This window comes from Triticum urartu, chromosome 7A, assembly GCF_056163025.1.
Source record: "Triticum urartu cultivar PI428250 chromosome 7A, HENAU_Tu73, whole genome shotgun sequence".
In the NCBI taxonomy this organism is placed as follows: Eukaryota; Viridiplantae; Streptophyta; class Magnoliopsida; order Poales; family Poaceae; genus Triticum; species Triticum urartu.
This window is the reverse complement of record NC_141879.1, coordinates 614,081,910-614,097,484: the sequence shown is the minus strand read 5'-3', so window position 1 is coordinate 614,097,484 and position 15,575 is coordinate 614,081,910. Positions and strand designations below refer to the sequence as shown.

The window sequence follows — 15,575 nt, the reverse complement described above, 5'->3', positions numbered from 1 at the left end:
GACCAGACTTGGGCTTCTTCACTTGAGCAGCAACTTGCTTGCTGTTCTTCTTGAAGTTCCCCTTCTTCCCTCTGCCCTTTTATTGAAACTAGTGGTCTTGTCTACCATCAACACTTGATGTTTTTCTTGATTTCTACCTTCGTCAATTTCAGCATTACGAAGAGCTTGGGAATCATTTCCGTTATCCCTTGCATATCATAGTTCATCACGAAGTTCTACTAACTTGGTGATGGTGACTAGAGAATTCTGTTAATCACTATTTTATCTGGAAGATTAACTCCCACTTGATTCAAGCAATTGTAGTACCCAGACAATCTGAGCACATGCTCACTAGTTGAGCGATTCTCCTCCATCTTTTAGCTATAGAACTTGTTGGAAACTTCATATCTCTCAACTCTGTTATTTGCTTGAAATATTAACTTCAACTCCTGGAACATCTCATATGTTCCATGACGTTCAAAACGTCTTTGAAGTCCCGATTCTAAGCCGTTAAGCATGGTGCACTAAACTATCAAGTAGTCATCATATTGAGCTAGCCAAACGTTCATAACGTCTGCATCTGCTCCTGCAATAGGTCTGTCACCTAGCGGTGCATCAAGGACATAATTTTTCTGTGTAGCAATGAGGATAAACCTCAGATCACGGATCCAATCCGCATCATTGCTACTAACATTTTTCAACACAATTTTCTCTAGGAACATATCAAAATAAACACAGGGAAGCAACAACGCGAGCTATTGATCTACAACATAATTTGCAAAATACTACCAGGACTAAGTTCATGATAAATTTAAAGTTCAATTAATCATATTACTTAAGAACTCCCACTTAGAAAGACATCCCTCTAATCTTCTAAGTGATCACGTGATCCAAATCAACTAAACCATGTCCGATCATCACGTGAGATGGAGTAGTTTCAATGGTGAACATCACTATGTTGATCATATCTACTATATGATTCACGCTCGACCTTTCGGTCTCCGTGTTCCGAGGCCATATCTGTATATGCTTGGCTCGTCAAGTATAACCTGAGTATTCCGTGTGTGCAACTGTTTTGCACCCGTTGTATTTGAACGTAGAGCCTATCACACCTGATCATCACGTGGTGTCTCAGCACGAAGAATTTTCGCAACGGTGCATACTCAGGGAGAACACTTCTTGATAATTAGTGAGAGATCATCTTAAAATGCTACCGTCAATCAAAGCAAGATAAGATGCATAAAAGATAAACATCACATGCAATCAATATAAGTGATATGATATGGCCATCATCATCTTGTGCTTGTGATCTCCATCTTCGAAGCACCGTCGTGATCACCATCGTCACCGGCGCGACACCTTGATCACCATCATAGCATCGTTGTCGTCTCGCCAATCTTATGCTTCCACGACTATCGCTACCGCTTAGTGATAAAGTAAAGCATTACAGCGCAATTGCATTGCATACAATAAAGCGACAACCATATGGCTCCTGCCAGTTGCCGATATCTTGGTTACAAAACATGATCATCTCATACAATAAAATTTTAGCATCATGACTTGACCATATCACATCACAACATGCCCTGCAAAAACAAGTTAGACGTCCTCTACTTTGTTGTTGCAAGTTCTACGTGGCTGCTACGGGCTTAAGCAAGAACCAATCTTACCTACGCATCAAAACCACAACGATAGTTTGTCAAGTTGGTGCTGTTTTAACCTTCGCAAGGACCGGGCGTAGCCACACTCGGTTCAACTAAAGTTGGAGAAACTGTCACCCGCTAGCCACCTTTGTGCAAAGCACGTCGGGAGAACCGGTCTCGCGAAATGTCGGTCCGAGCCGCTTCGTCCAACAATACCGCCGAACCAAAGTATGACATGCTGGTAAGCAGTATGACTTATATCGCCCACAACTCACTTGTGTTCTACTCGTGCATATAACATCAACCTAGGCTCGGATGCCACTGTTGGGGAACGTAGTAATTTCAAAAATTTCCTACGCACACGCAAGATCATGGTGATGCATAGTAACGAGAGGGGAGAGTGTGATCTACGTACCCTCGTAGACCGACAGCGGAAGCGTTAGCACAACGCGGTTGATGTAGTCGTACGTCTTCACGGCCCGACCGATCAAGCACCGAAACTACGACACCTCCAAGTTCTAGCACACGTTCAGCTCGATGACGATCCCCGGACTCCGATCCAGCAAAGTGTCGGGGAAGAGTTCCGTCAGCACGACGGCGTGGTGACGATCTTGATGTTCTACCGTCGCAGGGCTTCGCCTAAGCACCGCTACAATATTATCGAGGATTATGGTGGAAGGGGGCACCGCACACGGCTAAGAATATGATCACGTGGATCAACTTGTGTCTAGGGGTGCCCCCTGCCCCCGTATATAAAGGAGCAAGGGGAGGAGGCCAGCCGGCCCCTATTGGCGCGCCAGGAGGAGTCCTCCTCCTAGTAGGAGTAGGACTCCTACTAGGAGGGGGAAGGAAGTGGGGAGGGAGAAGGAAAGGGGGGCGCCCCCCCCCTCTCCTAGTCCAATTCGGACCAGGGGGGAGGAGGCGCGCGGCCCACCCTAGCTGCCCCTCTCTCTCTCCACTAAGGCCCATATGGCCCATTACTTCTCCCGGTAGGGTTCCGGTAACCCTCCGGCTCTCCGGTTTTCTCCGAAATCACCCGGAACACTTCCGGTGTCCGAATATAGCCGTCCAATATATCAATCTTTATGTCTCGACCATTTCGAGACTCCTCGTTATGTCCGTGATCACATCCGGGACTCCGAACTAACTTCGGTACATCAAAACTCATAGACTCATAATATAACTGTCATCGAAACCTTAAGCGTGCAGACCCTACGGGTTCGAGAACAATGTAGACATGACCGAGACACGTCTCCAGTCAATAACCAATAGCGGAACCTGGATGCTCATATTGGCTCCTACATATTCTACGAAGATCTTTATCGGTCAGACCGCATAACAACATACGTTGTTCCCTTTGTCATCGGTATTTTACTTGCCCGAGATTCGATCGTCGGTATCTCAATACCTAGTTCAATCTCGTTACCGGCAAGTCTCTTTACTCATTTCGTAATACATCATCTCGCAACTAACTCATTAGTTGCAATGCTTGCAAGGCTTATGTGATGTGCATTACCGAGAGGGCCCAGAGATACCTCTCCGACAAACGGAGTGACAAATCCTAATCTCGAAATACGCCAACCCAATATGTACCTTTGGAGACACCTGTAGAGCTCCTTTATAATCACCCAGTTATATTGTGACGTTTGGTAGCACACAAAGTGTTCCTCCGGCAAACGGGAGTTGCATAATCTCATAGTCATAGGAACATGTATAAGTCATGAAGAAAGCAATAGCAACATACTAAACGATCGGGTGCTAAGCTAATGGAATGGGTCATGTCAATCACATCATTCTTCTAATGATGTGATCTCGTTAATCAAATAATAACTCTTTTGTTCATGGTTAGGAAACATAATCATCTTCGATTAACGAGCTAGTCAAGTAGAGGCATACTAGTGACACTCTGTTTGTCTATGTATTCACACATGTATTATGTTTCCGGTTAATACAATTCTAGCATGAATAATAAACATGATATAAGGAAATAAATAATAACTTTATTATTGTCTCTAGGGCATATTTCCTTCAAGAAGTTGCGCGTGGATGTGCTCCTATGGGACTGGTGGACGTCGAGGAACAAAGTCAATGCAGGTGAAGTACAGAAGACAGCAGCAGAAATTGGTTCTTTCATCACAAAACACTTGACTGATTTCACTTCGGTGCACATTCAGAAAACGCCCCAGCCGCAACAACCCCAGGTTTGGATCCCTCCAGCTACAAACTTGATCAAGATCAATATGGATGCTGCTTTTCAGGTGGAGTCTGAGAAGGGTGCGTGGGGTTTTATTGCGAGAGACGAAATTGGCGCTTTCTTGGCGGCTGCTGCTGGCAAGATGAACCATGTAAGATCTGCCCTGCACGCGGAGGTGATCGCTTGTATGCGAGCTATTGAAGGGGCAGCTGACCTGGGTGCACAACGTATCAGTTTTGAATCAGACTGTTTGACAATGATTTCTGCACTTAAAGGGCGGGACTACGATGCTGCGGAGCTGGGAGTTCTCTTCAGAGAAGCAAGAAGCCTGTGCCATGCCTCCTTTGTTTTCTCTGAATTCATGTATTGTCCCCGGAACTGTAACCATGTGGCGCATGCTTTGGCCCAGTTTGCTATGGGTGCTGCTGAACCACTTCATGTGTGGGCGAATGTTGCCCCAGACATTGTTTCTGTCTTGGTGAACGCTGATATGGCTTCCCAAGTTTAAGTGGAATATAATTTGTTCCTTCTCAAAAAAAATATCCGACGGATGTCACTGCATTTTTCTATTTTTGACATCAGGTGCTGCTTTTACACTAGTCTCTCCCCTATGAGTTAGCTTTGTATCATTTTTATCTATCTATGTATCGTTTTATCTATTATTTTATCTATCTATGCCTATTGTATCGAGTCGGAGCTGAATGTGTATCAAGTCGGAGTAGAAGGAGAAGAAATATAGCGTGTCTGCTGGAGCGGCGGGCGCGCACAATTTTTTGCAGCGGCCGCTGGAGCCAGCGCTCCGCGGCGCGTAAAAACTGGCTACGGAGGCGCTGCAAACACCTTTTTAGGGCGCCGCGCGCCGGAGATGTTCTTAGATGAGCAGCTGTATAGAGTTCCCTTAGGGCATCTACAACGCCGGTGCTAAGACCAGACGCTAGGTTCCAATTCATAGCCGTTTCGTTAAAATCCCAATCAATCCCAGGATTCTGGCTGGCATCGATGCCAAGCCAGTCGTTGGGCGCCTGATCTCTTTTTTTTTCTTGCATGGGCCTTTCTAACAAACGCAACAGGTTCTCAATCGATCACGGTAGCGCTCGAATAGGCGCTTGTGCGTTGCCCCAACAAACCCCTCCATCGACGCTTCTCCCTTAATTAATTACTAGCAAATATGCCCGTGCGTTGTAATGGGGAACAAAAAATTATGGCTAGCCAACTAAGTATGACTCAATATTCTAATATATGAATGTACTCTATTTTAACAGAGTGGCTCACCATGTTGCCATTCTCATCCTAGCCGATGATGGTCGCGATGTCTACGTGATCACAATGCATTCGATGCGGTAAATCCCAAGGCTATGAGTTTGCCAGTGCATACCACACTTGTCATTATGTTGCGCAAGGAAACGTTTAAAACTTTAAAAACAAATCTCATTGACCACAAACTACTCCCAACGCCAAGACATATAAAGACTTTCGAAAAACTAATCAAATCCTAGACATAAAATACTTTTGAATTAGTGAACAGTTTTTCAAATCGACAAACATTTTTTTTTGAAATTTTTGATTTTCTCAAAATCATGAACATTAGTGTTTTTACAAAAAAAATGTACAAACCGGTTTCGAATTCATTAACAGTTTTTGAACCAACGAACATTTTATGAATCAATGAATTTTTTTAAAATTGGGAACAAATTTTAAAAACAAATGTTTATTTTTATTTTTGTGAACATTTTTTTTGCGGGAATTTGTGAACATTTTCTAAATTGTCATGAACATTTTTTTCTGATTCCCGAATATGAACATGATTTATTTCCCGACCATTTTTTCCAAATTGTGATTGATTTATAATTTTGCGAACAGTTTTACAAAACCACCAACATTTTTTGAATCTGCAAAATTTTTATGATTTTCAATTTTTTTGAATTCACATATATTTTATGATTTCTCAAATTTTTTTTGAAAAGTTGCAACTTTTAGAATATTAAAATCCTGAATTAATTGAAAGAAGAAAGAAAACAGAATGAGAAAAGAAAATACAAAAAAATAAAATAAAACAAACAGGGCAGCGAAGCCCAGCACATGGGCTGGCCCATGAACGCATACATGCATGAAAAAAGAAAGATGTAAATTGTGGAGGCTGGGATCAAACCATGGTCTAGTCACCAGAGGAGAGATCCGCCAACCAGTCTGCTGCTTATCGTTTTGTGACTTCCACGATGGATCTGTAAAATAACAAAGGAGATGGCGACTTTTGGTCTGAAAAATTGAATCGTTTTCTCACTTGCGGGTGGCATCGGTGAGTAATATTTACCAACTTAGAGTGTAATTTTAATGACGGACGACCAAAAGCGATAGCCGCTTTATTAGTAGGTATAGGTATATATATATATATATCCCTAATAATAAACCAGCGATTGCTTTTAGTCATACGTCGTTCGATGTTTTTACAGAAAAAAGTCCCTCCACTTCTCAGAAATCAACCGGCAGTCCCTGTTTTGAAGTAAGAAAACGTTTCGTCGGGGATGTAAATAAAAAAATGGACAGACACGAACACGGCTGCTCGGGCTCTCTCTCTCCCTGCCAGCCGCCAGGAGGCACGCGGCCCACGCGGCGGCGATCGATCCGGTGACCTACACAGTTACACCTTAGCTCCTCCTTTGCCCCGCGTGCCCGTGCTCCTCGTTGTGCTCCGCCCGGGAGGGCTTGCGCTCGCCGCTCAACCAGAGCCACCGCCAGCTGGTCGTCGTTGCACTTGCCGGCTACCTAGCCGTCCCCTCTGCACTGCCCTCCACCTCAAATTTGTATGCGTATGTGTTTGTGGATGTTCTCAGTTATTTTTTGCACACAAGGTGTTTGTGTGTTTGTCCGAGCCAGTTTCAGTCACAGATCCTTGAGGTAAACTCCCACATGAATACAACATGAGAGTAACTCTCCTTCCATATGATTCAAAACATGTTATGATGGTGGGAGCTAATCGGGTTATTAGAATAATGGTTTGCTAATTAATTTACATTGTGTGGAGTCTCAAGACACATGGGTACGCCGGCTCCTATTGCTTGACAAATGTATATCTGCAGATTTTCTTTAATTGTATAAAGAAGTTACAGTTAGGTGTTGACCTTTTTTTGTACCTAGACACAGCAGCTCCAACAAGATCTGGGCGCTCATAATGAGATATATATGCATGCTTTTTGTTTTTGCCGTGCCTTGTTTTCTGTTTATCTTTGCTGCGCCTTTTTAGTTTTAATTGTTGTTTACCTTCATCCGACCGAATTGAGCTATCAGAGGTGCCGCGGTCTTTTGGCAAACATGCTCTATATTTTATGGTTTGGCATCTACAGGATGCCATCTCAGGTCATGGATCCACTGTGGCTGCTTCGTCCTTCACTGAGATCAGAGGTAACCTACACAGTTGGAAATTGTTGCTCAAGTTCTTGCTTCAACAAATTTTGTTTCAGATATAATTTATGGACATGCCATGTATTAATTATTCTTATAACGGTCATCTGAATTTGCAGAGAAAATTATATTTTGGAAGAAGGAACCCATACCTCAGAAGATGGGTGAGCTGTAGGATTCGATTCTGGTCAACTTGAATTAGTTTTTGCCCATCATGTTCTTTGTATTAGGAATTCAGATGCCTTCCAGCTCTAATCTTTTCGTATTGTTGGTGCATGCTGGGAGTCACATTGTTATGCCTGCTAGCAAACCTTAGGATTGGAAGTCTTACCCTGTAGGTTATTAATATCTTTCCACTATATTGAGGTTCAGCAATTTAATTCATATTAAGGTCACACAAGCAGTTTTGTTTTCGGATTTATCTTGGCAAACATATTTGGTACATCAATTTAATTCGTATTAAGGTCATAGAAGCAGTTAGTTCCATTACACTTGGGTCACCGACGGTTGTCGTGCTACTATGCTCCTCTCATGTTGTAGTGGCTAGCTGCTGCAATTCACGGATCATGCTCTTTCGTGGGAAGGAGGCTATGGCTTTCTCAATTGATCAGAACAACCGAACCCCACATAGTTCTTTTCTAGATATATATTGTTATTTCTGATACTGTGTGGACCATCAGAAACCTGATGTGTGTGTATGTGTGTGTATCATAGAATATCTTGCTATTTATGTATGTTGCTTCCCTTTTATTCATGTACTACTTCTCTAAATATAAGCCGCTTCTTTTCTATTGTTAGCACCATCTTTTGAGGTTAATGCGCTAAAAGTGTAAAGCCTTTCCCTATGCAAAATGATGATATTAGAGCTATGCGTCTTATAATCCCTACTGTATATGACAATGCGATATTCAGTTATATTATGTTTGTAGCATGGCATTTTTTCATTCCTTTTTTCCGATGTATCACATGGTAAATTATGATGTACAATGACTGCTCTTGGAAAAAGTTTGGAATTCGGTTAGGGATTCTACAACAAACTAGGTTTTAGGATCTGAATCTAAATGACCTCTTCTTCAGTTCAGTCCTAGCAAAAGCTGATCAGAGAAACAAAGAAGCAACAACGAATGGGTCCCTTTCTTGCCCAAAAGAGTTGTCTGTGTGCAAGTCATGAACCTTTTGTCCATCAATACAAGTGCAGGATTTGAACAAGTTTATTCTGACCTTCTATTGGGAGTTTATATTATACCTTTCATGCGAAGTAGTTACATTTATCGCATGGAAGACGATGCCCAAAGATTGGAAGGTGGAGAGATTCAGACTTTGGAGGATGTTAATATTCTCAAAGGTTTTCAATTAAACATGTTGAAATCTTCCATGTAGCTGTGATTGTTCTCTCCGGACATGGAGGATCAGTTCTTGGGCAAATTTATTTGTCTGTTGTATGACTTGCGACCATTTTTTCTAAATTTCTATTCATATGTTATCAAACCATAAAGATTTCAATATCTTAAAACTTTAGTAGAATTAATCTGCCTGTATTTCTGGACTCTAGCATTTTGTGCTTGGTGGCCTTCTTCGCCGACTTCATGGGCGTGTCAACCCTCATCTCCACTTCGACATCGACCACATCTACGACCACGACACCTGGCACCTTGGTACGCAAATTAAATCCTTCTTCACCTAGCTAGGCCGTTTTTGTTCTGGAAATTCAGATGCTCGAGCTGGTGGAGCAGGGTATGATTGTGATCTGTGCAATGGGTGCATAGTGGAAGGGGTCGTCCTTCCAGTTCAGCAGGGGCTGCACCTTCTACCGCAGTTAGCCCGCCCCGCATTGGCAGCAGCGGATTCAGATTGTGTAAGCATCATTCGCTCACTAGATCAATTCAAATTTTGTGTTCTGATTTTCCACGTTGCAAGCTTTGCTATATATCACATATCACAACTCTATCATCTTTCAGTACCATGATATGCATGCATATCTCTTCGGTTCTGGAACAAGAACTGCATGTCTTTCAGTTTGCACTGTGGATAAAGTGCAGTGTATGGTCGGTGTTATAAGTAAAAAGTCTAGGCAGATCAAGATGCAAGTTTGTTTGGTTTTAACTCCAAGCGTGAATATTTGATAATTAGAGAGAAGGATCTTGGGTAAAGATCTTTGCCAAGATCAATGTAGTCATATAGGCCGGGTTATCTTCTAGCAACAATTTCTTCTTTGTCTATTCCTCTTTTTTTCTTTTTTGTATCTTCCTTTTCTCAATGCTGAGATTCCCTGTATGATGATTGTAATGAGCCAGATTGGCAAATACTGGACATTCTAGATTTGGAAGAATGTAGTGATCAATTTTTGTGCAGGTGCAAATGCAACGCAGAACGAAACAAAAAATAGATACTCCTAGGCTCAGTCTTTCTACTGCAATTAAAAATATATACTTGTTATGACACTTTTGTCAATCTGTTTGGCATGTTTTATTATCTTCTTTGCTGGCCCATGAAGGTTTGGAGATGGTGGCCGTGAGGAGGATTTCAGGGGAGATCGTACTGTGACTATAACAAGAGGCTGATATTTGACCTGCACTGTATGCGAAAAGAAGGTTCAGGAGCTCCAAGCCAACAACCGCCAGAGCTTTGAAGCTGTAAGATTTCTACTTTCTAACTTCTGTCACAAAATTTGTTGTAGCCTGTTATTTTGTATGGTAGTCGAGTTTATTGTAATAACGAGCTATAGACCTATTGTTCAATTTTGTTTGAGATAGAATAATATCTTGCTGTTCTCTATAGTGACAGAATAATATCTTTTTTATGTGGGACAGTGGGAGTGATCTTTCTGATTCATTCTCTGTAGTGATATCATAAAGGCACTACACTTTGAAATCTGCTGAGAAATAGTCATTTAAACTTGCAGATTTTTACAACTAAAGTGAAGATACTGTGATGGTGTGTAATTTTCTGGAAACGTCGAAGACGAATTTCAGGTTGGCAGAACCTTTTGTAACTTGCTTGTCAATTCCTACTTCATACAGTTCAGTTCCTTAGCACATATCTGATATCCTGAGTGATGGTCCTCTGTGATCAATGCAGGAAGGCACCCCTTTCTTCTTCAAAGGCCAACGTATTTGGGAAGCAGTTATTAGGGAACTTTTATCAAAAGGTCTATCACATGCTAAAGAAGTAGCCTTCCTACAAAAATAGGCGTGGTCATTGATATCTGGGTTAGATAGAAGCAATGTTTGAATTTGAACTGTGCATGTGTCTCAACATGTTTTGTTGGTGCCATATTAACACATCAGTTGTACCGGTCACACCTAGAACTAGCGCCACCACCACAAAGGAAATGAAGAAATAGATTAGTAAGTTGTACCAAAGGCGTCTACTGTGACATATTATCTCTGTATCTTTTTCAATCTGTTCGTATTGATAGCTGAGAGTGACACTTAGAACGATAATTCAGATATCATTTTTGTATTTAAGATGCAGGCTGAATTTTTTACTTCTGTAACTAAAATAACTATTATGTCAGATAGTTTGTGTCATGTGTACTTGTTGATTTCATATATGGTGCAGGGTAGTTGATTCTTTACAAGTGTTTGGAGCAACCAAAATTCAAGCGAGAATACAATACTTCGTTGGTGTGTCCATACATATGTCTATATATATACGCTGGAACCCTCAAGTGAGTACGAATCAAATGAACGATGCCCGAAGAACTCAGGTGCATTTCAAAATGTTATATTCCTCCCACATTCAGCCAACTGGAGTATCCTGCTCTCCCTTCTAGAGGTTCTACATCCTTATTTGACGAATCAGGTGCTTGCATTCTATTGTATCAAGATGTGTAAATATTTAGTAAGTTGTCTGCCGATTACCAGGTTCATTGACTTATGAAGGAACTATTACTCATGAAAGTGTACATGCAATGAGTTATGTAGTTCTCATTTTTTTTTTACCAAAAGACAATTGACTTTACTTGGTTCATTTTTTTGTTCTGTAGTAATCGATCATATATTCGTAGTTCTGAAAGATCTGACATTTCAAGTTGTCTATAAGTATGCATGCTTGGGACAAGGGTGGATGCAATATCACTTGGATTAGTAGGGTGTATTTTTACTTGTGTGTCCATGCTCCTGCTCGAGTGAAAATCTGATTATATCTATATATATCTTCTAGAACTGATGGTGAGTTGTATGTTACTCTGTGTCATGTATAATGAATTCTTCCTTGCCTGTTTTCCCTGTCATGACAAGGTTTTAATAGCGTATCTCCCGTTGCAACGCACGGGCAATTGCTATTGCTTCTTCCTCCCTAATTATCGTACGTCGTTAGTCCGTAATAATTTTCGTACGGTTTATTCCGTCCGTCCGTCCGTTGAATACATGCCAGGTTCGTTTTTGTTCGTCTCAGGCAAACCCCTCTACGCTGTGGACCCATTAATCCGGCCCACCTAGGCCGAGCGAACAAACCAGGGCGAGCTCTTTGGCCCAATGAATCCAGCCCATCTATCAAGACCGACCGACCAACACGCAAAGGCTTTGCCAACTAAGCTAGAACGAGCTTCAGGTAGTAACACTGATTGTTCTATACATTAATAGTCTCACATCGCTCTTTTACATCCAAAATACCTAATTTATATACATCTTCGAGCTTTCTCGGTATCAGCAAGTCATCTCAAAGATCATGACAGAAAATTGAGGAAGAAAAGGGAGGCTAATTAACTGGAGAAAGCGATGCAAGTTAACATTCTATATGTGTGGTGGGCTACTAAGGACAAGAGGGGACAGAAAAAAAAGAATTAAGAAAGGAAATCAGAATCCTAATTTAGGAAGGGCACGAGGTGATAGAGAAGATATAAGGAAGGAATTCAGAATCGAAGAGGCAATAGTAGGGAACACGGACATTGAAGGGGACTCTAGAGGATGGCATTGTGGATTCAGATAAGAATATACAATGGTAAAAAGAATAAGAATAAGAGGATTGCAAGCTCTCGACGCCACTATTTGACAGGGTGTGGTGACGGGATTTGGCATCATGAGATCAGAGAGGTGTTTGCCCCCTGCATTGGTGGATATATTTCGGGGTTCCGATTGATTTCTTTTGTTTTGTGAGACGTCCTAAGTTGCTTCTTCTGCTGCAACCCTCCATTCACTTTTGCCGACTTTTTTAGCGGCGTGGGGAGCACAGATATAGAGTAATCATTGGCTTACTTTATGAGTACTATCGGAATTCCAACTTCAGAAAGGCTTCGGCGATGCTTATTACAGCCAAAACACATCTCAAGTACCTCAACTGAATGCAAAAAATATATATATACTAGTAAATGGCACGTGCTTTGCACGTGTAGCTTTATGAATGTAGACCAACATCACCAAGTGAACTTTGCAACTCAAAATAAGTAAAATACTCCCTCTGTCGCATATTTTAGTTATCGCTACAACGGATGTATCAACAACAACTAATATAGGACAAAGGGAATAAATAGTTACTCGCTCCAATCCGAATTAATTGACATGACTTCTATGCAATGTCTTACTTACATTGTATATAGGTTGCGTCAGTTAATTCGTATTGGATGGAGTATATTCTTTTTAAGACCGGATAGACGGCTTCCTGAGGTTGGCCTTTAACATAGCAAACCATCAATGTAGGAACACCCAAGGATTTTTTTTTTGAGTTTCCTGAAATTCATAGTTTGACACACTTGTCTTCAAACAAAAAGAAAAAACAGAGGAAAAATATGTGCTCGTTGTGTTTGGTACTTGTACATATATCATCTACTTCAAAGCTCAAGCTTTGTCCTTCTTATCAGATTTTACAGAACAGCATAAAAAATATACTCTAATGTGTAACAACATATTTACAAATTGCAACATAAAAGTTTCAGTTTTGATTAGGCTAAACTTCTTCGCAAAACAGATTTCCCTAGACAGCTGACATTCCCCAATTTTCAGAGACATTCCCTTCAAAAACCATTTGCTACTGCACCATTGTAGACATGATCAGCTCTTGACATTCTTCTAGAATAGGCATCCGCATGGACTTGGTGCTTTGCAAACCTGCCCAGTAATTACATTTGTAAGGGAAAAAAATATTATACCACAAGGATGCACTTGGACAAAAAAATGCAAGAGGAACAGAGAAAATTATATGCTTGCAGGTAGCACCTTAAGTTACATTCACACGCACAAGATTGCATGTTTCTAATGTCATGGAATCAAGCATGGATGCACATGTGTAATTTTTATGCTTGTAAACATAAACAAACTTGCAGTATTAGAAGTAACAATGACTAATACACCAATACCTGTATGTAAATTACATCAAGACATCTTTGTAGACGATATTTTTGGTGCTTTTTCCCGATGGATCAATTTCCTTATTTGGCTTTGCAAGTATTCTTGTTGTTTGTCTTGACATCCCTCTTGATAAAGCAACATAGAGTTGACCATGAGAGAACACCGGCTCTAGAAGATAGATGCCAACATTTGGAATAGTTTGACCTTGAGCTTTGTTGATTGTCATTGCAAAGCTGAGTCGAATTGGAAATTGCTTTCTTTTAAACTTGAAGGGGAGTACATCATCTTCTGAAGGATATAGAGGAATTCGTGGAAGGAATACTCTTTTCCCAGCATGTTGCCCGCCAATTATTTCTGCATCAATAGCGTTCTCTTGAAATGCTCTGATAATAAGTCTTGTTCCATTGCACAATCTGTTAAAAGGATCTAGATTGCGAAGTAAAATCACAGGACAATTAATCTTCAGTCGAAGGACATGTGGAGGCAGGCCATTAGGTGTGAGTGAGTTTAGAAATTCAGGTGGGTAGTAGTTATGTGGATCATCCACTGCTGAATCAAAACTATAGTAGATTTGTTCTTCCCCAGGAAACCGATCAATAAGCTTCTCGTTTAGTTCATCAACATATTCATTCTTGGTGGAGAGAATGGCACGAGTACTAATATAAGATGGTGATATTCCATTCTGGCCAAGTGAAGGAAAGATATCATTAATTAACTTACTGACACAGTGTTTTGGATCTATGTATGGTACAACAATTTCATCTGGTAGGCGCACATAATCTTGGCCTATTGATTCTTCTGTACCATCACCAATTCTTAACAGAAAATCTGAGAACCATGGATCAGATTGTGCTCTCATATTACGCTATAGTTTTATTTGTTTTATACACCGCCAAAGATACGATTTCTTTAGTGTAGCATCTGTAATTTGTGCTCTTGTGCCTCACCTCACTACAGGGAGAACTTGTCTGAAATCTCCTCCTAACACTATGACCTTTCCTCCAAATGGAGATAGAACACCAGTAATATCTTGCAAGGATCTATCAAGTGCCTCCACAGCTTGACGTTTTGTCATGGCTACTTCGTCCCAAATTATCAAGGACGCTCTCCGAAGCAACTCTGCAGTCCCACTCTGTTTACTGAAGCTGCACAAACTGTCATCATGAATATTTACTGGTATTTTAAATCTCGAATGTGCTGTCCTACCGCCCGGCATGATGGACGCTGCAATTCCAGATGTTGCAGTTGCAATTGCTATTAGCCCCATGGAACGCACTTTAGCGAGTAAAGCTTTATAGAGATGTGTCTTTCCTGTACCTCCTGGACCATCAATAAATAATATCTTACTCTTCTTCTGTAGGACGTGATGCATTATCTCATCAAAGGCAAGTCTTTGCTCACAATTTAGTGTTGCATAAAGGTCCAGATGCTCTGGATCAATATTAATAGACATCTCTTCTATTACTTCTCTACAATTAGAGCCAGCCAACTCAGTGCCATCTAGCATTTCTGGAAGATCAAAGCAACTGATGTCCTTCCCCATTGAATATAGGATATCACTAATATCTCTAAGTACCATCTTCTCTATAGATTCTTTATCAGTTGCGCTGCCCTGCTGAAAATCATCAGCCATGGCCTCAAAATGCTTTTCCCATAATTCACGGACATTTTTTACCTCACAGAAAACCAATATTGTAGTAAAAAGCCTTCTAAAGGCAGAAGGCATTGCAAATGTCGCAGCCTCGCTCAGACAATCAGAAATACTACAATCAGCCTCAATCAGACCCCTTCTTTTTGCGGCCTCTCTAAAAGTGGCAAAAAAAAACCATCGACAGTCCGTAAATCCTCAAAAGATGTAGCCCCTCTCACATGATTTAGCAGTATCCTCAAGTAATAGCGTTCTCCTTCAGCTGGGTGTGCAACGACAAGTCTCCCTACTTGTATTCTCTGTTTGCGACGTTTCCAGCTCTTGGTACTATTATTCCATACAAAAAATTCTGGAAATTCCTTGTATAAGAAATTCCTGGCATAACTATCAATAGAGTTCATTCTGAAGTATTCAGTTAGCATTGT

The 15,575-nt window shown here is 41.0% G+C and overlaps 2 protein-coding genes across 2 annotated transcripts; one reads left to right on the top strand and one right to left on the bottom strand.

Moving 5' to 3' along the window:
- Positions 1-6,413: 6,413 nt before the first annotated feature.
- LOC147960688 (uncharacterized) lies at positions 6,414-11,230 on the top strand. Its single transcript, XM_087535848.1, has 7 exons — positions 6,414-7,215; positions 7,335-7,379; positions 8,768-8,870; positions 8,949-9,070; positions 9,710-9,848; positions 10,118-10,187; positions 10,294-11,230. The coding sequence occupies exons 1-5, from the start codon at positions 6,997-6,999 to the stop codon at positions 9,728-9,730; spliced, it is 510 nt and encodes a 169-aa protein (XP_087391974.1). The 5' UTR covers positions 6,414-6,996; the 3' UTR covers positions 9,731-9,848; positions 10,118-10,187; positions 10,294-11,230.
- A 3,215-nt stretch (positions 11,231-14,445) lies between these two features.
- LOC147960687 (uncharacterized) lies at positions 14,446-15,135 on the bottom strand. Its single transcript, XM_087533491.1, has one exon. The coding sequence runs from the start codon at positions 15,133-15,135 to the stop codon at positions 14,446-14,448; it is 690 nt and encodes a 229-aa protein (XP_087389617.1).
- Positions 15,136-15,575: the final 440 nt, after the last annotated feature.

Bases quoted from the DNA above. Each gene is read 5' to 3' on its own strand.
- LOC147960687 (XM_087533491.1), bottom strand. From the start codon at position 15,135: ATGGCTGATGATTTTCAGCAGGGCAGCGCAACTGATAAAGAATCTATA.
- LOC147960688 (XM_087535848.1), top strand. From the start codon at position 6,997: ATGCATGCTTTTTGTTTTTGCCGTGCCTTGTTTTCTGTTTATCTTTGC. The intron at 7,216-7,334 runs GTAACCTACACA...CTGAATTTGCAG, and splicing joins GTCCTTCACTGAGATCAGAG to AGAAAATTATATTTTGGAAG. The intron at 9,071-9,709 runs GTAAGCATCATT...TGGCCCATGAAG, and splicing joins CAGCAGCGGATTCAGATTGT to GTTTGGAGATGGTGGCCGTG.